The 22,846-nt window shown below is 39.1% G+C and overlaps 1 protein-coding gene across 4 annotated transcripts in view; it reads left to right on the forward strand.

Annotated features, from left to right (window-relative positions):
* The first annotated feature begins 7,598 nt into the window (after positions 1-7,598).
* CDKL5 (cyclin dependent kinase like 5) overlaps positions 7,599-22,846 on the forward strand; it is a 78,740-nt gene continuing 63,492 nt past the window's right edge. For all 4 annotated transcript variants that reach the window (XM_088532727.1, XM_088532730.1, XM_088532728.1 and 1 more), the window contains exons 1-2: positions 7,599-7,831; positions 8,388-8,422. In XM_088532727.1, coding sequence (XP_088388853.1) covers positions 7,768-7,831; positions 8,388-8,422 — 99 coding nt within the window. In that variant the 5' untranslated portion in view covers positions 7,599-7,767. The remainder of the gene's footprint in view (positions 7,832-8,387; positions 8,423-22,846) is intronic.

Genomic DNA, 22,846 nt, shown 5'->3' on the forward strand with positions numbered 1-22,846 from the left:
CTATACTTAACAGACCCTTTCTAACCTTGCATGGTGGGAAGGGATGTGTGTGTGTGTGTGTGTGTGTTGTTTTAACATGCTACCTGTGCAGCAGATAGCATCATCTATAGGCTATAGTGTTAATATTGCCTATAAAGTGTTAATATTGAAAGTACTTGGATGTATTTATTTTAAGCATACTCAGTGTTATTTCTGAAAGCTGTAAATCTATGGTAAATTCCTTGGAATAGCTTTTAATGCATATTGGATTAATAGCAATGTCTTCAAATTCAGATTAAGAAGAATCCATCTTGAATTTCATGCAGCGAGATATCTCTGCAGGATTAAGTTTGGGATTCTGGATTTGGATTTTTGCAGGGGGAGAGGGGAAAGGTTTGAAATTGATTGTGAGACCCTATCTAATTAAAAACAAAAATCATTGTACTCTTTTGGTATATTTCCCATGCGTGTGCTTGCATGCTAATGTGAATTTATTCATAAAGTGGCCTATGTTTATGTGGCTAGGGATTATGTTGGTTTGAAAGATCATTATAACATCAAAAGCAATGTTTCTTAGGGAGGAGTAGCTCCTGATACATTAATTGATGTTGAATCTGATTTAAAAATAAACTACTGCTTATTAAAACAAATAAAACCCGCAGATGATGTGATGCAGAATAAACCATCATGTGGCCTGAAACAGACTTTCTGCAGAGTCAAATATTTAATAAATCGCTGACAGTTCTTTTGTTTATGGAGTCCAAGAGAAAACCAAAATACAGGCTTCCTGATTTTTCAATGTCCTGTTTGGGAAGTAAACCAATTCTCAAAAGAGCTTTCAAATTTATGGTATAAGAAATATCCCATTAATGTATTTGTACTCGTTCAGGAGTCATTTGTCATTTTGCTGAAAAGCAGATAAGCAAAATACTTGTAGTTGCAGCAGAATGACTTCTCCTTGGAAACTTTTGAAGGCATTTGTTGTAAGATTAGTTTTGGAAGGATAGATTGGTAGTAGTGCAAGAAAATGCCTCTTCCTGCCTGGAAAACGCATTGCGCGTGCGAGAGAGAGAGGGGGTTATCCCCTCGTATTTTTATATTTCTTACAAATCTGTGGTGGTATTTTTTTTTTCCAAAAACATAATAATAAAGTTCCCCCCTGCGCTTCACTCCAGATAGTGAACCAGCAATCTGTATATAATAATATGCTTGAGAATTACAAGGGAGGGTAGGCCCTGGGGTTATTTTTGATCTGTGTTAGAGTAACCACAGAATTTAGCTTCAGTATTCATTTGATATTTATAAAACCCTGTATATTCACTTCTTTTGCTTTTCTGTCCTTTTGGACAGAAGGGGTCATAAGATTTTTAGAAAGTGAGTGAGTTTATGGAAGTGGAGAGTAAGAGGCTGCGGAGCAGGCGGCAGAGTGGTTGTGGAGCACTTGAGAGCCTCTGTCTTGCCACACATCTGCTTAGCTCAAACCCTTGAGCACTTCTTCAGTTCATCAGCTGTTTAGATCTTCTATTACGTCTCCTTGGAGGTAATATATCATGCTTTTTCTTGGACAAGAATTCCCTTTGCTCAAGACTTTGCCTGAATGTGCTCATTTCTTTTTTGTGGTAAAGAGGGATGACTTTTATGCACAACCTTTTTCTGTTGTTCTTTCTTCTAATCATGAAGCTTCAGACACAAATGTGGGGTTGGGTCACAAAGTGATGCTTAACATGGAACTCTCTGAAAATTACAGCTTTTTTTTTTTGGTAATTATTAAAGATGAAAAAGCTGGGCTAGTAATGTTGCTTTATAGCCTGGAGTTTTAAAGTCTGTGGCAGGCTGTCAGAAAAAAAAAAAAAAAAAAAGAAAAGGGAACTAAATAGTAATCACTATGACAAATGAGCATAGGATATTATTGGAGAGTAGTTTTCCGAGAGAAGGAAAAAATGAAAGAAGCATCTTCCAATGGGAACGCTGTAAATACCACAGTAGGTTGGAAAGTGTTAGCTTCCTCCACGGAAAGATGCTCAGTTGTCGAAGAGCCGCCTTTTATCCCCCGGCCAGCACCAGGACCCCTTGGCCTGCAGGAGTCTCAGCTAGCAGCCACGTGCTGCTGCGCCCAGAGGTGCTGTGGCCTAGGGCCAAACGGCTGGCACGCGGCTGCGCGGCGCGCAGGGAGCTGTCGCACCCCAGGACAGCCGCTTCTTCAGCCTCCTCCCCAAGAGGAAAGCGACTGAAATGGAAGCTAAAGCGTCTTTCCTGTCCACCTGGTATGACTCACAGGAGCTGCTTGGGTGCTCGACGCCCTGATAACCACTGTGCTTATTTGTCCCTGTAACCCTAGAAGCATCCCGCTAGGCACCCACTGTTTCGAAGTTGGCTGCAGCTCTTAGAGAGGCTCATAAATCCTGTATTTTAACTCTGAGAAGTGAATTTAGTTTATGTATTCAGGACAAGCAGGATTTATTTTTGAATCTGTACTTGCATGCAGAAGGGAGAGCTCTAATAGAAGAAGATGAAACAAACTGAATCATAACTGGAGTCTTGGTCTCTAAGCTCAGTTTTCCTTTGGGAATTCAGCCAAATGGATATCTTTAGTAGATCGGAGCAGCTTCAAATCCTCTTCTAGTCTTCTGTTTGCTACAGGACGATTGCTTTGTTCAGATTCCTTTTTTTCCCGAATCTTCTGCATGGAGTGGAGAGGTACTTCCTTTCTGCCATTTGTGTGAAGATGGCATTCCAGAATGTATCTGTCATGGAGTGTATCAACAGTATCCAAAAAAAAAAATCTAATCTAATGATGATACTAGTATGGTAAATAAAAGCTTCAATGTGTTGAAGTTTAAAAACTTAAACTTGAGCGCAAGCAACCTCAGTATTTTATTCTTCTAGAATGAAATTTGAGTATGTTCAAGTTTGTTTGTTTTTTTTTCATTTTGCCTTTATTTTTGCCCACTATCCTTTTTCATTCATGTATTACTGTTGAGCAGAAAAGCATGGATTGAAGCTTAGTATATGAATGAACTACTGAATCTACAGTTTCTCCTTCCTTTTTTTCCTCTCTCTCCAGATACTACTTTTTTTTTTTTAAACTTTTTTCTTTTCTGTACAGATGTAGGGAGTCTTGTGTTATGAAGTCTCCATGGCCTTCTCTTATTCCTTGTCCCAATAGAGGATCTACTCTCTCATTGTAAAAGGGGCAAAGCAATTGGCTGCTATATTCAACATGGAACAAATGAACTGGCAGGAGCTCTCCAAACTCCATCACCAATGATATAGCTGGTCTCCCAATAGGGATAATACTACCAGCTTCATGTTTATAACTGTTCCCATGCTCAGCTTGTGCCTCTTACTCTGCAAGAGAAACCATAATGCTCCTGGCACGTTCTTTAGGATCAAAAAATCCAGGAGAGTATCTCCATCTGTCGTCTTGTCGTTGTGCCTTGCATATTGTGGTTGATCACCCAATTAATAAGGTGCTCGTAAAGGTATGAGCATTTTCCTGGAAAACACTGAGAAATAGAAGAACATGTAATGAGGAGGAGGAGAAAGAAGCATTAGTGGCACCTAATGACTAATAAAGGCAGTTATTGCTTCCTTCTGTATGCGTGCCTTGTGTGACAGAACAGACAGCAGTGTTTGAATTAATCTAAAACTGTCACAGACAGACACTTATATGCTGTGAATTGTGCTTGGATGGTTTGATCCAGCATTTTTCATTTAATAAAAATGTGAAAGTATACGTGGCCTCTAAAAATTTAGTGATGTCTTCTGAGTGAGTAAAAATAATCTTTTTTTTAAAAAAAAAAAAAAGTTGATTTCGAGATTTAAGAAACCAAGGGGCGTTTAGTTACGGGCAAGAAGCTTTTTAGAAAGTTAATTTGAAGTCAAACGTACTTTTAACTGACTTGAGCAGGACCGAGATTATCCTGCTCTGTCATGATGTATACGAAATGCATGATATTTCAAAAGCCTCAGTGAGAACATGAAAGTTAGATGATTTTGAGTGATGCTGCAAAGTTCTTAATGGTCATGAAGAGAAATGGAGTTGCGGAAAGGGTGAGGTTTTCTTCTCCCCCTTCATTTAATTTAAATGCAAATGATCAGGTACCGCATCACTATAATAGAGTCTGTATGTTCATTCCCAGAATGTTTATGCAGATTTTTATATTTGATGTATAAGCTCCGCATGGTATTACAAAATAATTTTATTAAAATCTCACATTATTACAGTTCTGTATTAAGTGGGACTAATTTGTGCCGGTTCATTTCGAGGCGTCTCGCTTCTCTGACTTGGCTAAGGATTGTGCAGACGGCCAAAATAACACCCAGACTATTTTGGGCATCTGTTGTTTTCAGCTTCTCATTGGTAAACTTTCGATGTGCTGTGAATCTTGTTGCCTCTGAAAGGGAGCTTAGGGGAACGAGTGCTAGTTCTCTGTTTTGAGTCTCTGTCAGGTAAAGAACAGCCCAGTTTCCCATTCTGAAAGTCTTATAGTTGTAGCCAGCAGGCAAGGTAATTAAGAGTACTAAAATAGCCGATGATATTACAGCAGACCTATATCCTACTCAGTGTTCAGAAAGAATTTTGTGATTGCTATTTGTAGGGTTTTTATTGCAGGGCTCTTTCCAGTGTTCAAGCTCTTGAAAGTATCCAAGCTGTCTTCAGTAATTTACAGACTAAAGTAATTCTTGCTATGGAGATATCCATATCTGCGTATATTTAGTTACCTTTTGGTTATAACTTGAAGGTTGTGTTACAGTTGCTCAGTCTATCATTCTCAAGACTCAACATAGTTCATGGAGTTACCAACTTATCTGATTTCCTGCAAGAATCAGGGTTTTAAACAGTCTTAAGCAGGCCAAATACCTTTTAAAAACAAGAACCGCCCTCCAGCCCCCAAACAAACAAACAAACAAAAAAGTTAATTGGACCCTTGATCAAATATTTTAAGCAGCAGGCAAAGACTGGACTATTCATAGTGATTCTTTTCAGATTTTCAGCATTTTTAAATGGCCAAGATCTCAAGCGGTTGTGCACAATTTGCCTTGAAGGAGTTGGAACTTTTTCCTTGAGAGAAAACATAGGAAATATTTTGGGTGGTGGCTTTAAACCTGCTCTTCTCTTGTATGGCCAGAGAACAAATCTGACCTTCATCTCCACAAAAAGACAATAACTTTTTTTTTTTTTCTTTCTTTTTCAGCTTCTCATTACACTTGCTAAAGCTAGAGGGGTGGAATAGGTAGGGATTAGATCACTACCTGTTGCTTCATGGGGCCTGAATTCCCTAGCATTAAAGGAGGGAACTAGTTTGAATTAGTGCCGTACTTGAGGAGATGTGACAACCCAGCTGGGACAGGCAGAGGATTTTACATATGGGCTGCTGCTGCAAGTGCCGCTTCTCCTTCTGCCGCCTCTTTCCGTAGCCGTTCTGCTCATTCCCAGGCTGCGTTATCATGATGCACTCGCGATGGAGCTGACACAAAGGTTTCCATGGAGCTGGTGTGGAAGCAGCAGCTCCCTCCCATGCAATTTCCTTGGGGGAATTCTATTATACCTGTGTTTCTGCTCTGTGTTGAGCTGCAGCTTGGATAGGATGTGGAAAACTGGCTTGGGCTTGGGAGTCAGTCAAAGCTGACTCTTGTTGGCATATGCATCCTGGTATGTGAGTAGAGTTGACACAATTTCCATAGGCAAAAGCGCATGGATGCAGTTATGGATGACGTGCATCCAGGAGCGCTAATGCAATGAGCAAATTTGGCTTTCTATGTCTCTGGTTTTGAAACCAGTCAAACAAAAACCTGCTCAATTAGAAGGCAAATGCGTCTTTGTGGGGACATGTTTAATATCAAATTTCAGAAAGGAAAGTCAGCTTTGTAAATAGCTGCAGTAAATCTAACCTTTATTCCCAATAAAAAACAAGATGCATGCTGATTATGCTTGCAAAATTTTATTTTTAAACAAGTCAATCATGAGCTGTAGGCAGTGAAGTTTGATTGAAAAACTAAATTATATTCCCCAAATGTGAGTGGTTGATTAGCATTTCAGAAATAATAAATGAAGAGGAACCTACATCTGAACAACTTGTAAAATTTTTGATACATTATCTCATTAACTTCTTCACTACTTAGTACTAGATCAAAAAGCTATTGTGTGCAGTGTAAGGCACAATGGCAATATACGGTAATGACAGAAGCAGAAAAATAATGAATTTAATCACAAGGTAGTTTCTAGAAAGTAACAAAGAAACCCCCAGTACATTGTGGAAACTTGAAGTAGCAGATTTGGTGACATTGTTGAATAGTATTAATAAGAAATAGAATATATCTTTTCTGAATGTCTCTTGCTCTCTTACAAGCACTTTTGCTCTTCTGAACATGCCTGCCTTGCTTTTCTTGCTTATGTCATAGTACAAATGGCTCTTCCACTGTCTTTCTGTCAGTATTCCCCTTGTTAATCTACAGGCTGTGCCTGCTCGCTTAGCGCAAGCCAGTTTTGACAGGGTGTGAAAAGCAGCTCCCTGGGGCTCTGTGCTGGTGCTGATAGATACGAGTGCTCAGGTGGGCCCCTGTTCCTGAACCTGAGCTGCCTTTTGTTCCTGCAGGCGGGGAGCCTGGACAAACGGGTAGAGCAGCAGATGCAAAATGGGAAAGGAGAGGGTGATTTATGAAGTGTACAGATAAATAAAGATATTCATTAGTTAAAAAACACTATCTAGATTATTCTACTAAGGAAAAGCTAACCCCTTTGTTTTCAAAGCTTATTTCCCAAATACTCCAGTTCATCAGAACTTAAACTGCTTTTGCAAAAGGCAGCCTCCGCAGCTCCCCTCCTGGAGCCCTTCTGAGGCTGATGTCGAGGCAGTTTCTTCACCCTGAGGCGGCCTCTTTGTTGTGTTTCACTCGGTCCCAGCTTTGCTCTTGCCGGCACCCAGAGCTCCTGCTAAAACAGCAGGCGGGTTGTTTGTGCCGCCTGAAGTCCAGAACATGAGGTCACCCGTCCAGCATGCATCAGATGAATTCACTCGCATCCTGCCCTGGTGATCCGTGTGAGCAGCCCCGTTCTTGCAGCACTGAATTGTGGAAATTCCATTTTTCCATTTGATGGTGAAGTTATTTTAGATTTTTGTGCCCCTGTTTTTTAAAGTGTGTGACGTATGCCTGGATGTTTTTAGTTTGTCAGCTTTCTAAGACCGTAGAAGAGAAGTGGCTGGAGTCTAAAACCAACATGGCACAAAAAACAATGTTCTCTCTGCTGCTTGATTTATCATTTGACATTATATATACATATATATATGTAGAGAGAGAGTATATAGTGGGTTTATACCCACTGTGGTAGTTCCCAGCAATCTTTTTGTCCTCTTCTCCCTCATAGGAAATATTTTTAATGCAAGTTATTTTTTTAATAAACGTCTTGGGTATGGAATTACTAAACCAGCTATGCTATCATATTCTTAACAGATTCAATCATGCTGGTAAATTCTTTTGATCATGAAACGTAGAATTAAATGATTTTTAGCCATTCTGTTGGACAGCATTGAGAGTGTATATAGACCACTGCTTTCTTTTTTTGAAATAAAGCAAGATGCTCATTATGTTATTTCCTCTTCTTTCCTCAGGAAGCTGCTGACTGCCTAGAAATTAGAAAAGTCTCCAAGACATCCTGTAGGTTAAGGTGGATTATTCTTCCTCTACCATTTCAAGAGACTTTTCACAATTGCCTTCTGCGAAAGCTTTGGACACTCGCTTCTGTGCCATGTTTTGTGGCTCTCACCATAAGGGGAATTTGTCTTGATGAAGATTCCTAACATTGGTAATGTGATGAATAAATTTGAGATCCTTGGGGTTGTAGGTGAAGGTAAGTAATACTTTAATCAAATATTACTTGTATAGATTAGATATATTATATACATGTGATATATCACATGTGATATGTGATATAAACTTGACTGTGTTCTCTGCTAATAAGTTTTCATTAGCAAAATATCATTGCCAAATATCATTTGTATTCAAATCTTAAGAAACATGAAATTTATTATTTATTTATTTTTTCTTATTTAGTCTCATTGGGAAGAAATCGAAAGATGAAATAAGTGGGACAGATGTTTTGCTTTTTTAAATTTTATTTACTGTAATAGCTTCCAGTGTCACTTACTGGATAGATGCAGGTTATGAAACTTCTCTCTGCAATAATATTTTCAAAAAATTGCAGCATTGTAAAATCCATTTACATTTAAGCAATTAAAACTACTTCAGTGCACAAATATTTAGTAGAGTATCTTTTATGTGCAAGCTTAAGATAATAATGGCAACAATATTATTCCTGTAGCCCGGAGGTGATTAAAAACGGTTTTACTTTGCAGCAGCATTTTTATCTCCTGTTTTGAGATGGATTTTTTTTCTTCTTTTTTCAGGAGCCTATGGAGTTGTACTTAAATGCAGACACAAGGTAGGTAAATTGCTTTTCATTAGAGATGAATGATGGTGTTTGGGTGAAACAATAACTTTTGAGGAGAACTGAGATGTTTCTGTGTATTATATCTATGTAATGTCATGTCTGGCAGTTTAAGTTGCATACCTGTCCAGTTAATTGTCAAATATTGACATGTAAGCATGTTTGGGGATATGGAATTTCCACAGCTATTGATGGACAATCAAAATTCCATAAGAAGGCACTGACTTTTATCCATGTTGATTTTTAATCTGGAAGAGGAAGAAGGAGAAAAGGGAAAAAGCCCTCTTTCAGAAGTGAAGCCTGGCCTGTTTGAATTGCACACTATTGTAAGTAGTGTATAATTCAGACATACCTGAATTAGTTACTCATCAAAACAGAACTCCAAAAGGAACTACTTTGCTGTCTCTAGAACTGTGCTGTTAATCATTATGAAATAACTTATACATCTCCAAAGCAAAATATTTCAGAATAATAAAATAAGTTTCGTATCAGCTTGAGACTTTGTAAAAGGCTTTTGTGTATAGCTCATACATTGTTCTAGAAATGTTTACACTGTGCAGAGGACCTGTCTTCCTGGAGTGGCTTTAAGCACGTACACAAAATAAATTTTGCACAGGATATCTCTAGTGAATCTTGGAGTGGCTTACATGACTATGTGGAGAATTTGGAGCTGGACCTTTGCTGTAAGGCAAGAGTAACTTGCACTTGTGGCAGTGGAACAACTTGTAGGAGGTAGTGATAGCGTTTCTCAGTGTAGGCATCTGGGGCTTACAGAGTACGACATGGTGAGATGGTCCAGTAAGACCCGGCTAGAGCTTTGTTGTGATGACGTTCATACCTAGTGTACATTAACATGTCAAACAACATTCAATGGTGTTCTCTCTTAAGTGTGATTTGTATAACACTTCACGTTGTCTAAGGAAAAGTAAATTTAGTGTAATCTAGTAAGATCTAGTATGAATTCTTGTATCAGTTCTAGTTTGTCATACAGTTTGTGCAGCTATATATAGTTTCTTCGAACAAGTGCAAGAGGAATGAAGACTGGAGCTAATGAGATAGGCAGGAGAGAAGGGAGGTGGAAAAGACTAGCTTAAAAGATGAAATTGTTTATCTCTTTTTGTAAGCTTTGTATAACAAAGGGTAGTTTTAGTGATTTTCTAAGAGCTAAATAAGACTGTATAGAACAGCATCCTCTTGGAGACGTTGTTTGCCTGTATACAAGTCATTTGGTAGTTGGAATAAATGAGAACCTGCAAAGAAGCCATCTGAGGCTGAGACCTGGTCAGGTTTGGGGGAGACTATATCCTCTTAAGGATGGCTTTGGTGAACTTTATTTTTTTGGGGCAGCTATGGAATAGTAATTCAGGATGTGTTTTCTTAATAAAGAATAATGTTTTCTTTTAAATAAAAGTTAGACTTTGTAATGCATCTTTGCCCTTTGTCCTTTCCCTGCCTATCTGTTGCTTTATATTTTTTTTCCTTTTACCTTTTTCCCTTATTTGTGATTTAGCTTATTCCTTTTAAATATGGAGGAGAAAAGTGGAGGAAGAAAGTTAGAGAGGCGGTGTGAATTAAAGCTTGAAGATGTGAAAAGGTGCTGCTTGTTTGCTCCAGCTTTTTGTTTACCTGGATTTTAGGATGTCAAACCATAGCTACAAAGATTCTGTGTTAGGAAAGGTTATTTCTATATAAAGAAAGAGGAAAAAAGAGGATAGGATGGCATGTATAGTTGTTCAGATTGCTTTCCTATATAAGTACTTGTGTTGAATTAAAAATAGTTCATAATCAAAGGCTTGAACATTTCCTTATAATTCTTCACAGATTTATGTGCAGATGCAGGGGTATGGCTCTTGCTGTTGGGCTGCAGATAGGATTAGTTAAAATACTGGGGTTTGTGTGAATGAAAAACTCAACTATCCTGTATTCTTCCACACGATCTGAATGCTGGTAGCACAGAGTGTGCCACGTACTGATTTTATTTTTCACTGCAAGTTAGGCCATCAAGAGCGTAAAAACTAGAGAATGTTGCAGTATTTTTAATGTACATGTGGTATTATATCAAGCCATCCTTGATGATGTTCCCTCGGCATGTACTGCTGTCCTTTTTGTACAAGGATAGCAATTAACGTCTAAGAATTTGAATGCAGAAATATTTATCTTCATCATTATAAATGGTGATAACATGTAATTACCAGATTCTTGGCTAGTGTAAGTCAACATAGCTCCATGCTTTCATGAGAGGGTGAAGTGTGCATTAAATGAGGAAATGGCTCCTAATTGCAACAGTTTTACAAGATATAATCCTCCAGTGTTTCAAAAAGCATGCTGCCTTCTGCACCAGTGCATTTCATCGGCCTGTATGTACAGATTTAAATTGTAGATAATGGCATAAGCATACAAGACTGAGAAGATATTTGTTCCGCTTTTGCTTTGCTAAGGGAACATTATCAGGAAGGCTAACGTAACTGCTCTGGAATGATTGTTTGCATTATTACATAGTTTGTTTCTATAATGAATCCCTTATTGCTAATACTGATTTGTGCATAAGGCTATTTGTTTTTCTGGTTTTCCTGATGTGAAGCTAGTGTGAACAAGTAATATTGGGATAAAACACTCTGATTTGTCTTACAATTCTAATATTCTGAAAGCTTTAAAAAAGGGAGAGGACTTTCAATAAGGAAACATACTGTAATATATTGCATTTGAAAATACTGGAAATAGTTTTTAATCACTTTTGTGAAAAGTGGATTGAAACATTCCATCTTGGCTATCTTTTCAGGAAAGAAAAACAACTCAAATAGCTTAATTCCAGGCATTGTGGCTCAGGAAAATGAATCTTTGCTCATGTTTGAGATTTGTCAGTTATTTGCACTTCTTTTAAACAAAACCTTTATTCCCTTTACTTTGCAACATGGGCTGGCAGTTTCAAATGGGTTGTCCTTTGTTAATAGAGGACAAGGCACAAGTTTTAGGAGAATTCTCGGATCGAAGAAAGATCCGATAAGGGGTACTGATTTAAAAATTAACAAGATGATAGGAAGATGCTGTTGGAAATGCATGCTGGTGACTTGGGAAAACGCTTAAGTTGAAGACTTCAGTGTGGAAAGGCAACATACAGAACTGTGAAAAAGAAATCCTTTTAGGCACGGTGCAGTGTGCTCATTAGACAAGCATATCCATTGTGTTTACTAACAATCACTACTTGTCGTTTGGTTAGTAACAGAATCACTAGTTGTCACTTGGTTCAATCTCCTTTTCTTTTCCATCACATCAGCCGTTCATCCCAGGTTGGTATCACGCACAAACTAGCTGCTGGGGTGCCCTTTCCTCTCACGCTAGTCTACCAAGGAGACATTAAAGAGCATCAGCACTAGCATCAGCCTCTGAGAAATGCCACAAGTAACAGCTGCCAGCTGGACTCCCTGCTGCTGCTCAAAAATCTTTGAGCTCGGCAGTCGAGCCAGTTTTCTACCCACCTATCCAAACCATCAACCTTCACGTTTCTTCTGATTTGTTTATGAGTTGTGTTGAGAAATTGTATTCTACATCTTCTTAAAATCTCCTGGTTGCCTGTTCCATGCTTACCTTTCCATAAGCTATGGAGTGCTCTGAGTCCCCTGGAGCTTATTGTGAGGCTTCCCCCAGTTCCCTTAAGAACTTCATCTACTTTGCCTTTTCGGTCAGAAGCAAGCTGAAGCAGATGCCCACCGTAATGTCCCCGTGTTATTCTGTGTGCTAATCCTCATGCATGAACTCCTGACGTGCTTGTTACCTATCCATGCATTCAAGGCTCTCCTTGCAACAATCTCCGTGCCATCCTTTGTCAAAAGCCTGCGTGCATTCATGGCCGTACTCCAGTTGTGCAAGCCATCTTGGCACGTTACCTGTAATCCTCGTGAGACTGCGGTTCTGTAACTGTGTGCTGGCTTCTGCTTTCTTGCATTTGTGCATGGACACTTGAGACTTGCATCCTGTTAGGCTGCTTAGCACATGTGTGCCCACACCCAGAGCGTGCCTGCTTCACGCTCATGTTGGGGGCTGTTTGTTGGGGTCTGAATTTGTCTGATAGCTGTTAGAATCTCTTCTTTAATCAATATATAACCCAATGTTAGTAACACTCCCTTGGTCTTCTCATTGGCAATCAGCTAATCTTTCATTCTATGTTGATTACTTTCCCTTTAGTGTCAGAATTAGTGTCTGTATGTGCCTGTAAACATTGTGGATCTTCACTGTGTTGAGGCTTTTGATGTTCTTGCTTTAGATATGTCTTAGCAATGGAAAAGTTGATTGCTAATAAAAAAAAAAAAGGATGGATATATAATTAACTGCAGTTAATGGATTTTTACTGGAAGTAGCTCTTGTCAAATAAACTAGATTTCATCCTTTGAATTGTGTGTAGGTGATGAAGCTACATACATTAAGGAGTCTACTTATGGGACTTAAAACTGCACAAGATTCTAATTAATGATTTTGTATAATTTTAGCTTTTAAAGTGGTCTTGATTTGAGAAGAGGCTGATTAATAGATCTCAAAACATCAGTCAGTAGGGACTTAAGGACAGATATTTCTTAGCTGCCAGAGCTAGATGTAGTGTGATATTGCTATCCTGCATTTTAAGGAATGATCTCAAGGTAAATACACAAATACTTAAAGCTTATGGAAAACCAGGTGAAGTGGCAACTAACACAAGACAGTAAATGTTCTACATGATTGCCATGTGGCAAGTGATTCTATTTAGACAAAGCATGTTTTGTATATTAATATTTCTTTGTATGCTCATGACCTATATACCTAGAACCTTCCATCAAGAACAGGCTATGACAGGACCATCTTGACTGTTCTGTATTACTGTTCCAGTTTAGAGCTGGAAGTTGAGTAATGCACAGATCTTACTACCTTTACCCTGAGATACTCACAAAGGTCATATCGAATCAGATGAGTTCATCTAGCTCACTGTCTTGGAAGTGACTTTGTCAGAAGCTGATGAGATACCAAAGAGCATAAGAACAGGACAGGCTGGTTGTGGAACTCCTGCTCACAATGCTCACAGCCATTAATTGCCACATTGCTACTGGAAAATCACTATCATCAGAATATTCTAGCACAGGTTATGCCAGCAGTGTAATGTTTTGCTTCCTTATCTTGGACTTGGAGCTGTTTGTCCTTAAAGTTTTCTGTTTGCCAGTGTATAGTTAATAGTTTAAAGTATTAACTGATAGGATTTGCAGTATGATCTGTATACTGTGTAAGGTTGTCCTTATACAATTTTTAATGTGTTGTCAGTTTACATATGACTATCTTTCACCCTAATACAGATAAAAAGTACAGTGCCAAATCTTAGTGATTGAAGATACAACAGACTGACTCAATGTTGCTTCTATTTGGTTACCTCCTCAACCTTTTCCAACCCTTTTTTCTTGAGGATTTTTGAATACAATGGGAACTTTTCTTTTCTACTGATCAAATATGCCTTAGATCTTTAGCATTTTTTATTATTATTTGGTTGTTTTAAATCAAAAATTAGGGCAATTTTCTTTCAGTAATCACAGTGTAGCTATGGAGGGTTATTGCACCTAATGCTGCTCTTCCTCAGGCTAAAGCATACCTCACTGGTCTTCATTGTGCCAAAACGTTTGTGAAATTCATACACTGAACCCTCTCAGGCTTCTGAAGCTAAATAGAGTGTGCCAGAAATAGTCAGAATTGGTATCTGTCTTCAGTTTGATGCAAGGAAAATGGAGCTATTAGTTAGACAAGCTGTTGTACGGAGAATCTCAGTAACTCTGTAACAACCTGTTGCCTCAGCTTTACCATTAGCGAATGATCTTGAAGGAACGTGGATTAAAAGTATTACAAAGTATTTCTTTCGTGGACTTCCACACGCCACTCTCGTGACCTTCATTTGAGTAAGGCGTGAGAGGTGAGTTTGATTACTGTTAGTTCACCTCTGTTATCACTGTGTTACACTTCTAGGTAGATGATATGCAGTTTTGAAAGTCTCTGAGGCTGTGTTTTTGTTTTTTTCATTAATGCTTTGTGGCATTTTCTATATTGAAGCTGAGCTTTTTCCATAATTCTCTCACTTCTGTGGGGACAGGGTGGGGACGGATAGACAATCATTACACTTATATATGTAAAATGTTGGTAATGTTAATGAAGTCCTGATTTATATTTAACTTAGTGGAATCAAACAACAGATGTGGAGAATGGGTAGAAAGGGTATCAAACTACCTTGTTGCGATAGGAAGAACTTTGAAAAGACAACTAAACTATTCAGTCTCTCTCCCCCTCACACCCCCAGGATGGGAGCATAAAGTATTCTCTGTATCACAAGATTGTCTTCTGTTATTTCTTTTACTTGATGTCTTATTATCAAACCTCTCTTTCAGCATCTTTAAATGCATGTTTCATAAGATATCTCCTAATGAAAACCATCGGAACATAAACGAGAGGAAGCCGTTCGAGTGTAAAATGGCTTGTCTGCTCCAGTAGGAAAAATAAGGTCTATACATTTAGGGTTGTCCCAGTTTCTAAGAAGCTTTGAGTTCTGGGATTATCTGAAGTAAATTATTTCTTTTTGTAGTTTTACCTAAAGGTAAAAGTGAAGCAGCCCAAAGCCTACTTTGGTTTGCATTACGTCAGAACATCTCTTCAGTCCATCATTTCTGGTATAAATTGCTAGAGTAGTCAGCTCCATTTGAGGTGTTTTTTTTTCCGTATGAGCTGTTGTTGCCTTTTCAATCACATGCAATGTTTTCTTTAATGAGACCTGGCCAGGTTGTACATAGCAGTTGTGAAAATAAATGCATGTAAAGTAAAGGTTTGGTGTACATGGAAGGTCAGACTATGCCTAGACATACTAATTGTATCAGTGTTGTGATGAGATCTGCAGTTGTTTTGTTGCCTTTTGTCGAGTCTGTTTTGACAGTCCAATCTGCTGTATGCAGGGTCCTTCTGTGTGATATCACCGTTCTCTCACCTCCTTCCTTGGTGCTTGTCATGTTACAAACCCAGCTGAGGTGTTGGGTAGTACTCAAAACTGTCAATCCCTTCCTTTCTTTTCCCCAAAGACTAAATTAAAAATGGGAGGGAGAAAAAAAAGCTATCCTTCAGAGAAGGGAAAGTTACTGATGTAGAAGGAAGCCCTAAGGTTTTCTTCAGGCATGCTGAATTTGAATCCATATGATGTTGAGGGTTCTACTTTTAGTGCCATGAGTTGTGATGGCTTGAGTTGTCTTGGACACTGTAGCGCTGGGCAATGGAGTATAGTGCAGAGCCGGTATGAATGACCTGGTGATACTGCAGAGGAAGAAAATGTTGCAAACAAGAATAGGGAAGGGCAGAAAATGTGTGGTCACCCTAACAAAGCAGCTGACTTGGCAGACAAACCTGAATTAAAAATTGCTGGAGCAGGTCATGTGACCTTGGGAAGGGTGTGTGAAATGTGTTACTGATGCACATTTTTGACTTAAATTAAAGCAAATATGAATGCTTTATTACAGGGAAAGGGAAGGGTATCTCTTTATTGATTTATTCATATATATTAAATCAATTTATATTCATTTATTCACTTGTAGCTTCTTTCAGTTTGTCATGTTTGTGTCTCTAGACTAACCATACATGGGTGGCACTTTGTTTTTTAAAGAAAATGCATTCCAGGTAGTCATTTTACTACTGACTTCAGTAATAGTGGAACCCTATTCAGACCTGCAGCAGTGTGGTAAGTGGCTGCCCCTAATGGCTTTTAGTGGGAAACAGTCTGTAGTGCTGCAGCTCATTGTTATGCCCTTACAGGTTAAGTCTGTCCTCTGTCTCTTCTTCCTTTTTTTCTTTTTCTTCCTCCCCTCCGCCCCTTTAAGACAGATATTGGAGTGTTGAACACACAAAGCAAAACTCTCTGTACAAATTAGTATTTTTTTCACAAAAATGTTGAAAGCATACCCTCAAAATTAAAGTTAAGACCCAGACTGTATTATTTCTTTAGAAGCAGTAGCAGAAGCAATTGAAATCGTTAAAAGATTTGAAACCTCATGTAGTGTCTTGGATCATTAGGAAAGTAGTGCTGTAGGCAATCCAAATTAATATATTGGAAAGGGAACAACATATGGCTAATTATAGAACTACATCTGTAGTAATAGGAAATTACTTGAGTACTGGATTACACTCTATAGTCTTGTCATCAAATTGCCAAGTCCTGTGTAGCATAATTGCTGCAAAGAATACATTATTTCTTTTTTTTTTTTTTAATTTTATTTTTATTACAGGCTGGTTACTTTCCTCTGAGGAGTTCTCAGGGACTTTTTAAAAACTTCTGTGGGACATATGAGTAGCTATAAGAGTGCTAGATTAATGATTGATCCCTAGGGTACTCTGAGTGCTGAAATAAGGGCCAGTATAGCATAGGAAAATCTGGGCTCTGAGAAAATCGTTACTGTAGATTATTAACTGTACCATGGTGAAAATGGTACAAATGTTATCTAGAAACTGGACAATGCACTTGCTGTCTTCTTGGTACGCTTCCTTTTCATGGATAAGCATCAGTATGATTTTAAATAGTAAATAGTCCTTCAGAATGCCCAGGTAAAATTTGTTTTTCATGATTAGCCTATTTTGTATGGCTATTGATAGCTGCATTATTTTCCCGAGAATACAGAAACCCTCCCACTTTTTTTTTGCTGTGAAGCTGTAAGCTGCAACCTTGTTGCCACCCTCCTGTCCTTAGGCTGCAGCGTCCATTTGTGCCCAGGCTATGTGGGGGCCTGCTGGCCTCAGCATCGGGTATTCCTCTGTCTTGCCAGCATAGCACTATTTATTTTATTTGGTGTTCTGATTTATATCCATTTAGTTTTAATTGGTGTGCAGCAGGAAGAAATTTCTCCCATGTGTGGCTATGTAGAATATTGTTGCATGCATTGCTAAAACAGAAGATTACCATAAGTTCCATTGCACTAAAAATAGAGTGAAGTGCAAAGTGTTGTTTTTTCCCTTAGATTTAATCTTGGTTGAGCAAGTTTCCTATCATAATCAGTTTTTCTTTTGGCTGTGAAGAGACATATTTTTTTTTAAAAAAATTAGGTGTTAAAATATAAGCTATCGGTGTCATTCATACATGTAATCATGCACTGAGTTTTGGAAAGATTTAAATTCTATAGGATCAGAAAAGAATTTGGCTGGTGTACACCTGCCTCTTCTTGACAGTGCGCATCTTGACCAGGAGGCAAGCTATCTTCCCGAAATCAATTAACATTTCAAACAGAGATGGAGGAATGCCATGTTTATGCCCAGAAATATGTTACAGGCAATGCCATCTGCAGGGTAAAACTGGCTGCTAGCTGCGTTTTCTACAGGATCAAATTCCCTATGACTGTGTGGAAAAAATCATTCAATTGGTGCCGTCCTCCCCTGCTTCCCTGTCTTGGGGCATCAGCTGGTAAAAAATGGTGTCAAGAAATGTACACAAGGTAGTATATGTGGTGGGGTTGCTGCCTAGGTTCTGAATCTGCTCTAATTTTGAAAGTCTTTCATACTTCCATTGCTATAAATGTTGCCATAGTGAAAAGGAGTCTAAATTTGATAGCAAATGTCTATGCAAGAAGTACGTTGCTAGCTTTTCTCTGTACATACAGAGAAAAGAATTTACATGTGCTGGTTGTGAGAATCTGTGCAAAATTCTCCAGTGACTTTTAACAAAGCTTAAAAGAAGCCAAACAAAATCTGCTCCATGGGCTAGCAGGAATAAAAGAATCGCATGCATTTCTATTTAGAAATTGTGGGATGCATCACCCCCTCTACCTTCACCCCACTTCTCTGGATCACATAAAATGGAGAATACAAACCAGATATTTCAGATGAAGTCGTTATCAGAGCATAAAATCAAGGGAGACCAGCCTGTCTATAATATTTCTCGCCTCCTATTTCTCATGGATGTCCAGAAATCAATGGTTTCTCTTTTATATTCCTGCAGATAACCTACTGCTGCTTGCCCAGCATCCCGTCTAGCGTGCACCTACATGTGCACAGACATGTGCGCGGGCGCCCAGGGCCGTACGTCTGAGTGGTTAATGAGTTACAGTGAGTGTGCACCCCTGGTCAGGCAGGGAATTCGAGGCCAACCTATTCTTTCTCTTGCCCCTGAGCAGTTTTTTAAATGTGCTAGTTTGAGCACACCCTGTTATGCTGCTGATCCTTTCTGCTTTCATGGGTATGAGCAAAAGTGAACATTGTATCTTGATGTGAAACACACACTACAACGATTTTTGTTGTTTTTTCAAAGTATTCTGCAAGTGTGTGCCAATGTTTAACCAAAATGTGAATACAATAAGTGAAATCTTATATTTTCTCAGGTACTACCAGTCTTTTCATCATCAAATTGTGTTTCAAGAACTTTATGAAGTTAATGAAGGAACTTTATGAACCTTCACTGCTAATATACATTGTGTTTTTTCTTCAAATATATTTGAGTGAATTAAGACAAACGCTTTTACCATTCTGTGCTATAATATAAAAAATAAAAAGGGCACTGAAACATGTGCATTTAATTCTGAATTACTTAGTTTTTTTGATAGCTCCATTTTTGCAATCAGCAGGTCCCAAAGCTTTAAAAGGAGGAGTATGCCTTAAGCTTTCCTGAAAATATCTATTTAGAAATCAAGTTAATGTGAATGTAGCTTATCCTTACATGAAATAACCTGTGGAAGGACTGTGGTGACCCTGGTTCCAGGCCTAGGGTGGGTTAACGATTAATGTATCTCACGAGGCCTCCCTTTCTCCATGAGGAAATGGCATAGCAAACTATTCCCGCTGTACTGCCCAAGTGAAATCTCGGGGGGAGGGGTTCAGAGGACGTTTTATTCAGATGTAGAGTGATTAATGGGTTCACTGCTAAACATTTTTGTATTACTTATGCTCAGATTTTATATTGTAGTAAACAAACAAGCAGTAACAACAAAACCCCAAAGCAGATTAATCTTTTGCACCTGGAATGTGGTCTAATGAAACTAGCTCAGACAAAATATGCTTGAGTCCTAGTCAACAAACTACTGATAGAATTATTTGTTTTCTGCCAGCAGAACACTAGGTACTAGTTTAGCAAGGACAGAAAGCAAAATTTATCCAAAGGAGCTTTTTTTTTTTTCAATATCAATGTTTAGTTTAGGCAAGTTAATACAGTGAAGCTCCAAGCTCTCATTATGAGCTTTAGCTTTTTTGGAATTCTTAAATGTTTGTTTTACTACCGATGTGGCTTAACAGTGCTGTTTTTGAATACTAAGAAGTAATTGATTGGCTTAGTGTGAAACAAAAGATTCAAAGCCTGAAGAGATTTACTCCATAAAGAATCCACTAGTTTTCCCAGACACTGCCTTTTCTTTATACATGTATTTAGATGAATATTATACCACCTTGAAATTCAGAGAATTGTATAGCTCTGCGAGATCAACATAGCATGCTTTTACTAGTTAAATCCATAAATTTTTTTTCTGACAACCTCTCAATAAAATCTTTGAGTTCTTACTCAAAGCTCTTATTTCAAATATGCTTCTAGAAGCCTAGCATAAGGAAACTGTCTATTTCTAATGGAGCTCTTTGTGCATGTTATTAAAAGCTTTATTGATCTTAGTACCTTCAGCTGTACAATGAAAAGAAAATAGAAAGCTCTGAATGGCGATATTCGTATTTTTGTGAATACTGATCAGAGAAGATATAACTCATTCAGCTAACATTCTGGTGTAGCTCAACAAGCTTATCTGTTTTCTTTAGGGTTTAAGAAAAGTAGATGGAGATGCAGAGATTCATTGGCTGTTAGTGAAAGGAAGCAAAATTGTCAAGCAGCAGCAGTTAGTGTCTGTATTCTTTAGGACTTGTTTATTGGCTTATAGACTGTATTTATTGGTAGAAGTTATTCTTTATCTTCTGTAGAATAGTGTCATTGTAATTCAGTCTAGGTGGAACTGTTCACCTAATTCTGGCCCAACAGGCAGCCTAATGGGCCAGAAAGCATCAATGTGCTCTTCTGAAGAGGAGTTCGGGGGCTGTTTGTCCTTATCTGCCGGAGTGAAGCAGTGCTGCATTGCAGCTACTGGGGGTGACTTTGACAGATCAAAGTTACCTGTGCTAAGCTACTGAATAGCAGAGACTAGTGAGAGGTGCCTAAGCCACTCACTGATGTCAAAAAAGATGAACTACCTGAACTAGAGAATTGTGGTCCCGTTCCCTGAGTGTGTTTGGATACTTGACTCTTAGTCTATTATCTCTTTGCAGAAGTTAAGCACAATCCTTTAGCTAAAACTGTGTCTTTTCCAGTGCTTTGACATGCTTGAAGACTTCATTCTCTCCTACGGGATAACACCTTGGAGCATAATGGAAAATATGCCATCTTCTATAATTAGTTTCAAACATTATGTAACCCTGTTTTTGTTTTGTTTTGTTTCTCATTGCTAGCAAGAAAAGGGTCTTCATAAGTGGCACTTTGAAGAACAATACCTGTATTGGAAACTAGTCTATTATGACTTTGATTCTCTGAAATCCTCAGATAATCTCATAGAGTGATTAAGGTTGGAAGAGACCTTTGGAGATGTCTAGGCCAACCCCTCTGCACAAGCAGGGATACCTCGAACATGTTGCACGGGGTCGCATCCAGCTGAATTTTGAAGATCTCCAGTGGAGACTCCACAAGCTTTCTCAGCAGCCTGGTCCAGTGCTCTGTCATCCTCACAGTCAAGAAGTTTTTCCTCAAATTCAGATGGAACTTCCTGTGCTTCAGTTTGTGGCTGTTGCCTCTTGTCCTGTCACTGGCAACCACTGGATCGAATCTGGACCCATCCTCTTGACACTGTCCCTTGAGGTATTTATACACATTGATAAGATCTTCTCTTCTTTTGGCAGAACACTTCCAGCTCTTTAAGCTTTTCTTCATAGGAGAGATGCTTCAGTCCCTTCATCCAGGATGTTGATGAATAAATTGAACAGGATTGGACCCAGTACTGACCCTTGGGGGACACCGCTAGCTGCAGTTGTCCAACTAGACCCTGTGCCACTGATAACAACCCTTTGAGCTCTATCATCCAGCCAGTTCTCAGCCCAGCTATGGGAGACAGCATCAAAAGGCTTGTTGATGTCAAGCTAGAACATTCACCACTCTCTTCTACCCAGCCAGTCATTCCATTATCAGTCGTGATTTCCTCTTGGTGAATCCATGCTGAACTACTACTGATTACCTTCTAGGCCTCCACATGCTTAGAGACAACATCCATGATGAGCTGTTCAATCACCTTTGCAGCTACGGAGGTGAGACTGTCTGGCCTGTTGTTACCTGGGTCCTCCTCCTTGTCCTTTTTGAAGATTGGCTTTTTTCCAGTCCTTAGGCACCTCCCTAGTTCTCCATGACCTTTCAAAGATGATGGAGAGCAGCTCAGCAATAACAACCGCCAGCTCGCACAGCGCTCTGAGGTGCATCCCATCCGGTCCATGAATTTGTGGGTGTCACGTTTACCTAGCTGATCTCTAACCTAACCGTCCTCAACCAAGGACAAGTCTTCATTTCTCTAGACATCCCTTCTTTCCTCTAGGGTGTGGGATTCCAGAAGGCTGTCCTTAGTAAATACTGAAGCAAACAAGGTGTTCTGTAACTGTTTTTTCTATCTCTTTTGTAATCAGGGCAAACACCCTCATTCAGCACCGAACCCACATTTTTCCCTAGTCTTCCTTTTGCTACTGATGTATTTGAAGCCCTTCTTGTTCTTGATGTCTCTTGCCAGTTTTAATTCCAAATGACCCTTAGCCCTTCCTCTTTGCATCCCTGCATATCCTGACAACATTCCTGTATTCCTCTCAAGGACCTTCCTATTGTCTACTTTTTGTACACTTCCTTCTCCTGCCTGAGTTTTGCTAGGAGCAACTTGCTCATCCACACAAGTGTCCTCCCCCTCTGTCTGACTTCTTACTCATAGGGATGCACTGATCTTGAGCTTGGAGGAAGTGATGCTTGAATATTTACCAGCCCTCTTGGGAGGGTGCTCCTTCTAGGGCTCTAGCGCATGGGATTCCTCCAAGTAGGTCTCTGAAAATGCCCAAGTTTGTCCTCCTGAAATCCAGGTTGCTGCTTCTTCCTTGCTGGATCCTGAACTTCAGCTCAGGGTCACTGCAGCCAAGGCAACCCCCAATCTCCAATCAGTCCTTCTTCATTCATTAGTATGAGGTCCAGCAGCACACTTCTTGTTGCCTCTTCCACCACCTGTGTCACAAAGTTGTCATTAGTGGTCTCCAGCAACCTCCAGGACTGTGTGTGTCTAGCTGTGTTGCCTTTCCAGGAGATACCAGGGTGGTTGAAGTCCACAGTGAGAATTAATGAGACCAATTAGTTTACCTTGTTGCAAGTTTGTTAGTCTTCTAGAAAAACAAAAGGCAGATTGTTTCACTTGT

Source organism: Tinamus guttatus, unplaced genomic scaffold (genome assembly GCF_059628265.1).
Source record: "Tinamus guttatus ecotype Peru unplaced genomic scaffold, ASM5962826v1 Tinamus_guttatus_pri_ptg000470l, whole genome shotgun sequence".
Classification (NCBI taxonomy): Eukaryota; Metazoa; Chordata; class Aves; order Tinamiformes; family Tinamidae; genus Tinamus; species Tinamus guttatus.